The sequence below is a fragment of the Centroberyx affinis genome, unplaced genomic scaffold (assembly GCF_046629955.1).
Source record: "Centroberyx affinis isolate AG114_WGS23_722 - 3 ecotype Tasmania unplaced genomic scaffold, CSIRO-AGI_Caff_v1 ptg000188l_1, whole genome shotgun sequence".
NCBI classification, from domain to species: Eukaryota; Metazoa; Chordata; class Actinopteri; order Beryciformes; family Berycidae; genus Centroberyx; species Centroberyx affinis.
Window position 1 is genome coordinate 91,236 of NW_027278883.1, and position 7,754 is coordinate 98,989.

General features: G+C 41.6%; 1 protein-coding gene across 1 annotated transcript; it reads left to right on the forward strand.

Annotated features, from left to right (window-relative positions):
- Positions 1-1,523: 1,523 nt before the first annotated feature.
- On the forward strand, positions 1,524-3,709 carry LOC139658358 (uncharacterized). Its single transcript, XM_071536472.1, has 2 exons — positions 1,524-1,829; positions 2,376-3,709. The coding sequence occupies exon 2, from the start codon at positions 2,396-2,398 to the stop codon at positions 3,425-3,427; it is 1,032 nt and encodes a 343-aa protein (XP_071392573.1). The 5' UTR covers positions 1,524-1,829; positions 2,376-2,395; the 3' UTR covers positions 3,428-3,709.
- The last annotated feature ends 4,045 nt before the right edge of the window (positions 3,710-7,754 follow it).

The window sequence follows — 7,754 nt, forward strand, 5'->3', positions numbered from 1 at the left end:
TTGGCTAGGCTAACTTAAACGTTTGCCCGACGTTAGCTAGGGTAACATAAACGTTAGCCGACTCCTGGTCCCGCCCCTGCTCCATTCTTATTGGTTGGTACAACTCTGAAGTGACATTGATGAGCGATGAAATTAAACTTGAGTTTTGGGTCTTAAAAAGCACTGAAAACGCAACTTTTCCATAGAAAGCAAAAACAGGTCTTTGGTAGACATTGCCCCTTAAGCTAAACTTAAACTAGCTCCTCTTTGGCCTTGAGAGGAGGTTAGCTAAAGAGGCCGTGCCCACCAAAGACCTGTGGAAAAAAAATGCTGGCACTGTTTTTTTATTTTCTCCTACAGAAAAGTTGCGCTTTCAGCTATCAAACAACTATCAAATATCTCAGCGCGAGTAAAGTGCAGTTACTAATTAGCGTTACCGTTAGTTAAACCTACGACAGTTGGTTAACGTAACTGCTACGTTAGCCCTTCCATTTTCTCCGGCTAATTAGCCTAGCAGTCATCAAAATTATGCTTGCTAACAACGTGACTAATGTGTTAACAGTTAAGGCGAAAGGAGGTGAAATAATTAATAAAGAAATGTACTTACATGTCGAAGAAAACACTTGACTTTGACTGCTGCTGCTGTTGTTCTTGTTGTTGAACGTTATTCGTCCTACTCGCTATACCGTCCTACTCGCTACTCCGTCACACTATTTTCAGAAGCACTGGTATTTTTTCACGCGGCAACTGCAGCGCCTGTGCAGTAAGCATCCCAGCAGCCTTCCCAGCAGCCTTTTTTCCCAGCAGCTTTTTTTTTTTTTTTTAACTCCATGCATGAACCCAAATTACAATACAAACAAGAAATATCTATTAGGCTGTGCCAGATGTGAGTCTTCATTAGTTTATATGTGTAAGACAATGAGAAATAAATAATTTGAAATTTGAATCGACACCAACTGGTGCAGACATTTGTCCAGTAGGTGGCAGTATTGTACTGTAGGTGAGGCAGTACTCAATCTTCAAGCAAATGTGCATTTATATAGCAGCACAAAGACGTTGAAAAGACGTTGAAAAGTTGACTATACCTGACAGCTAAACAATGGCCCATTTTGGTTGAAAAGTAAAGGTAAAGTACGTCTTTTTCGGACCGTTGAAAAGACAACTTATTTAAGACAGCTAAACAACGGCCTATTTTGGTTGAGGACAAGATGTGGCCTGAAAGACATTTGAATTTGTGAAAAATTCTATCAAAATAGCCAAAACCTAAGAAAAATCACCAGCTTATGTATGTATTTTTGTGACACCCATATTTCCTTTCAAGAACACTATGCCTCCAGAATTGTTGGGCTATTCACCTTATGTTCCATGGCAACGCGGGGGTCAGCGGAGTACTTCCGATTGTGTTTGCACTTCCGGTGGTCGCGGCGCGAATTAGCGGAAGTTGTTTTGTAGTAATAAGTTTGGTGAGAGTCTTGATTATTATATATTAGCTAGCTGTCCACATATCGATAGAAAAATGACGAGCATAATATGTTCAGTAAGAGGGTGCCATAATAATTGGAAAAAACGAAGGGAGTTTTTACAGCAGGAATGTGTTGAACATCGACCTCAACTGCGGTCTCAGTGCACCTGTGGAGCCGCTTACGACTTGCATCCACCTCCGAAGGAGGACGAAGCTCTACGGCTCTGGTTGAAGGCTTTGAACCTCAAAAACCCACCCAAACGCCCTTTTGTTTGTTCCTTCCACTTTGTGGACAAGAAGCCAACGACAGAGCACCCCTACCCGGAAAAGTGGCTTGGCTATGAAGCTCCGGTGAAGAAACCACGTCGGGTGCTAGCCAGGCAGTCAGGTACGTCAAATTATCAAGCTCCTCTGTTTACACGGGTTGTTTGTTGAAAAGTAGGTGTACAGTTTGTAATGATAACAATAACAATAATGGCGAAAAGCAAAGCTGTATCATTTACAGTCTGTCACCAAATTAATTTATCATCCAATTTAAGCATTCAGTAATACTACAAATTATACTTAAAAAAAGGTTAACACCAGGAATAACACGTTAGTAGACGTCCTTACTGCATAAGTGTTCAAATTGTGTACCATCACCGACTCATTCTTGCATTCCCTCACCATGTCACACACAGTGCACAGTCCTTTGCATTGATTTGATATGAAATGGATACCTACTTCTGATACACCTTGCATATCTATGGCAGGACCAAACAGGCTAATAATGACCACATAATCTGGCAAAGCACAGATCAGATCATTTGCCACTTGCCATCATTGTGTATAATTTGCTAGTTAATGAAAATGTTTAATTTATAGTAGTCTACAGTGGTAAAATTATGTATGTTTATACATATTGTTAAAGAAATACAATTTAATATTTTACTAGATGACAATGCAACACCCAGCATGGAGCATGAGGCCACGGATTACCTGGATGTGTCAAACTCCCAGAGAGATGTCGGGACCCAGTGGGAGGACTGCACACTTGGTGATCATACCTACAGTTCAAGTCTCCCCCTGATGCCTTTGCCCACCACTGCTGACCAGGGAACACAATGTGCAGAACCTCTCTACAAGACTCTGCTTAGGACCGAAGCTCTCTCTCTGCTCCATACTGGCTTGTCGCTTGCTGCCTTTTATTCAGTGGCTGAACACCTCATACCTCTCTACAAAGGTAGCTTCCAGCTCGACCCAACAGACCAGCTTCTGTTGACTATGATGAAGTTGAGGCTTAATCTGCTCCAGGAGGACTTGGCCGAAAGATTTAGTGTGTCCCAGAGCGTTGTTAGCCGAGTGTTGAGCTACTGGATTGACCTCATGGAAGAAAATATGAGGGAATACATTCCTTGGCTTCCAAGAGAAATTATCCGTGCTACAATGCCCCAGTGCTTTAAAGAACACTACCCAGGCACACCATGCATCATAGACTGCTCTGAGACCCCCCTCCAAAAGGCCAGGAATCTTGATTCCCGGGCAGAGTCTTTTAGCCACTACTATGCCCAAAACACCGTCAAGTACTTGGTGGCAATTGCACCCTGTGGCCTAATAATGTTCATCTCCCCAGCTTATGGAGGTAGGAGTAGTGACAAATTCATTACATCTGACTCTGGGTTCCTGGAGTACCTGCGTCCAGGAGATGAGGTCCTGGCTGACCGAGGCTTCACCATCCGTGATCTGCTGTGCGAAAGGAAGGTGAAACTCACAATACCGGCCTTTACTAAACGAGGGGCACAGCTCTCTGAAGAAGACACCACCAGCACAAGGAGGATTGCTAATGTGAGAGTTCACGTGGAGCGTATTATATGCAGACTAAAGCACTTCAGAATTATTTCACAAGTTGTGCCAATCAACCTCGCACCAAAAATAGATAAAATTCTGAGAATTTGTGCTTCCCTGTGTAACCTGCGAGGTGACATGATACATGAAGATGCTGAGTGAGATGGATTGGAGTTGTAAACAGAGCAGCAGCAACAGGATCGAGCCTGTGTCCTCATCTCCAAACCTTTTGTATATTGTGTTCTTAACTAACTCTGCAGTTGTCCAAACTTGTATATATTGTATATACTGCATTTCCATTTATTTGGTGTATATATTTACATTTATATCATATAGCTTGTATTCTTTAACTGTCCAGTCTGTCCAAACTTGTATGTACACATTTCATTTTACCCAGGACAGGAAGTGTAGGGATGAATGGCCATTTTCTTTAAGTATACTTCTCTCCTGTTTGTTTTTGTTTTATTTATGATAGTATTATTAGGATTAGTTGAGTTTGGTCTGTTGTTTGTGCTTCTTATTGTTGACCAATTAAATACATTCTTGATTTCTCCCTGTAGTCCTACTGTCAGTGTCTGGTTATTTTGTACTGCATCTTTTTACCACCATAATATCACAAATTTCCAATAGGATATAAGTTATTAGTTAGTGTTACTTCCAAGGGAAGGATCACTTTACATGGACAATAAGTCAGTTTTGCTGAGAATATTCAATTGGGTAAAATGTGTTTACTTATTTACAAAAGGCATACAACACATATACAATAAAATGCTTAATTGCAACAAAGTTCATTAATGGCAGATAAAACATTTCAACAGCATTCAACAATGAAATAACTTTTTTTAACTCTTAAAATATTCATACCTACAACTAGCCACTCAATGTGATCATAAGTCGATTAGTCACATTAGAAAAGGAAAAAAACAACAGCAGTGATTAATTTAATCTGCATTCATGTGTGAATGCTCGAGTTATCAATTGAAAGAAAAATCAAATGAGAAAATACTGCACTTTCAAAAAACAGCACCATAGAGAAAGATTTAATGCTTACACCAATATGCAGCAACATGGCCGAAATATTGGTATGAGCATTAAATCTTTATGGTGCTGTTTTTTGAGTGTGCAGTATTTTCTCCTTTTCTGTAGTTATTTTGGCATTACCAGCACCAAACTAGGACACTGGTGTGTGTTGATTTTTCTTTCAACTGATAACTCGAGCATTGACACATGAATGAAGATTAAATTACTGTTAAATTGCCTGTGGCAATTAGACCTGTTAATTCCGTTCAGCTCTCCAGAAGTGCAGAAGCCTAGGGCCTTGCATTGGTACCTGCATTAGGAAGAGAGGGTGAATTAGAGAGCAGAAATTAACAGTGGGTTTGGATCTAGCTTTCACAAAGCTGCATGTACCTATCACTCAATGACAACCTGCCTGCCTGAAATTCATTGACAATATGAGGCAGCATATGTTTAAAATAGCAAGCCTTTAGCCTAGGCACAATCTCAGCACAGAAATTTGCATCATATGCAACACTGATCATGGCTTGCTGAGATGGGGTCCAGATGAGCAGCTTCGATGCTCTCAGCCCTGTGCAGAACATGCCCAGCTGCACCTGCATGTAATAGCCACGTGGCCCATGTGGTTGGAGTTGAAATGCCCCGTCCACCATCTTCACATCTGAGGTCTTGCTACTGAAGAGGTCTTCCAGAGACTCAAAGGATTTTCCCAAGACGGGACACTTGATCTCTAACAGTTCCTCAGTGTTCAGCACTCCATCGAGGCTTGCCGACAGCCATGGCTCTTCTACGCTGACCACAGTGCCTCTGTGACTGATAGAGTAGCCACAGCCTTCGAGCCACTGGGAAGCTACCAGCTCACTCTCCTTCCCATAGCGTGTAGCTGCATTCCCATGGAACCTTGGGTAGAGATGCTCATGCAGGAACTTCTCAGGACTGGCTCTGACTGGAATCCTCTTGGCTGAGCTAGCAGTGATCCGAATTTTACGAGCATCATACCACATGTGTGAGGCACTCTGCTCTTTGGTGATCTGCTCCAGTGTTGCAGACTTGGTCAGGTCAAGTGCAATGAAGGTACTGTAAAATAACAGACACTTCTGGCAGGTGGTGGGAACATCATGCTCGCCATGTGGAAGGGAATCTGGCTGGGATTGCTCTTCTCTTGGCTGAGTGTTGCAACATTTGTAGAGCAGGCTTCCTAAAGGCAGCTTCAGGTGGCTCAGGCTCTCCCTCAACTTCTCATGTGAACGAAATGCAGGGGTGGGAGGCAGGGGTGGACATTGTGGCCTTACCTCTGGGTGCTGAAATTGGTCAGTGGCTCTGTGGTGCGTGAAGCTGATGTCCACTAACCGCTTTGGGGCAAGGTTCCTCTGGGTTCCAGCATTCCAGTAGCGTTGCTCATCAGTGCACGCTATACCAGTGAGTCCCTGGGACACAGCATTCTGGACCTGAGACAGAGAAAATTACAATCAGAATAAAATAAAGACATTTATTTCAAGCAACAACAAAGTGGTTGGATCAATATACAGCAATATACAGCAATTCAAAATCTTTCAGATTCAAAAAGGCAGACATCTGAATATCCTAATAACTTACTTTGGTTCCAAGTAATATGATTAGACTTATACTTACTGTGACATCTCCAGCCTATTTCTGAATGGCTGGAGAAACAAACCCAAACCTGTGCAACTGATTACTATCATTTAGAAAGTGACAACTTAAGAGACATTACTGAATATTACAGATTATTCTGAATGAGTCCAAGAGCTGAAACAACATTTTTTTTTTACCATGTAATAACTGTAACATACAATAGCTTTCTTAATAAATGTTTTTTGCTTCTTAATAACTTTGTTGCAGGTGGAAAAATAATTGCATGAAGCACATCAGGTAACAAAGGACTCCATGCACAAAGACTGCATTGCAATACATCACATTTAATAGTTGCTTGCTGAGCATCCGGCCTCAGCTAGTGAGCAACTACTAAACATGGTGCGTTGCAATGCAGTCTTTGTGCATGGAGTCCTTTGTTACCTGATATATCATGTTTTGATGTAGAGAAGATTTGATGTAGCTCACTTACCTTGACTCCATATTACTTACCTTCTTCCTCTTCCAAAATGAGATTTGACTGGGATACTTACAGATTCTCCATGATTCTCATTCTCGCAGTTCTGTGATACACAAATGTCATGTTAGCAAGTTAAGTTTTATTCTATTGTTTTAATATGAACATGTTCTTTTATACTAATGGTATAAATTGTACATTATTACACGGTTTCAGTTTTGTGATAGGCTATTTGCATTGAAGTAGCTGCAAATAATTAATATGCTCCATATGCCAATTGTCTTCCTATAATATTCTATTTTCTGGTTAGACAAGACAAAAAAAAAAAACAGCTGATCATTTTTAACCTAACGTAGCCACATAATTCTGTATTATATAGTCTATCAACCAATGTGACTTGAGTTTTTACTTTCAAATAGGCCACCATGCCCTTGTATGATCGAACAGGCGATGATCATTATAGACAAAAAAAACATATCCTGCTTTCTTACCTTCCACAAAATTGAAGCAGCGTGGCTGCAGGACTTCCCAAGGCCAGCGATGCAAGAGCACCCTGCTGTCTCTACTGCTCCCAGGCTTGTCACCAGTACCCAGGCGGAGTGTACTGGACTGCTGGACTGGCTGGGCTGAACATCAGCCTTCAGAAATACCAGATCGCTTACTTGGTGGAGAAATACGCGGCCCACTTTACCACTGTGAAGGTACTGGTAGGCTTCAGTGCTCTTGTAGTTCTTCATAGTGGCACCATCTACTCCAAGGGACAGCACGAAATAATTGAATATATCCCCGTAAGCTATTTCTGGCCACTTTCTCATGTCATCCTCCCAGTCGCTAATGTTGATCTTCGCAGGGTGCGGTACACTAACACCGTCCGACCGCCGCAGTGTAGAAGATGTATGCTCCCATGTGTTTACCACGTTATCCATTTCAGATATTCTACCGAAAACAAGAGTTATAAACAAAGTTTACTAGCTGCTACATCAGTTTTTTGGTGTTAGCCGATCCAAAACACTTCCTCATTCCGCCGGCGCTTGAAACGGAAGTCGGAACACAATCGCGTTCGAATGGAACCGGGTCAAATGGGCGGGGCTACATAAGGTGAATATTTGGACTAAAACGGACATCCATCTTGGACTAAAAAAGGACAGAAAAAGATGGACTAAACATAGCCCAAATTTCAACAACTATTTTTGGGCTAAACGATGACCACGACGGACGGACCTGATTTAGTCCAAAAATTAACGTCTGTGGACGTCGGGTGCTGGGTGGGCCAAAACTACCCGTTCAGTCAGAAGTCCCACGCACCTATTGAATAGAATAGAATAGAATAAAATAGAATAGAATAGAATAGAATAGAATAGAATAGAACAGAATAGAATTAATTAAATAATCAAATAACACAAC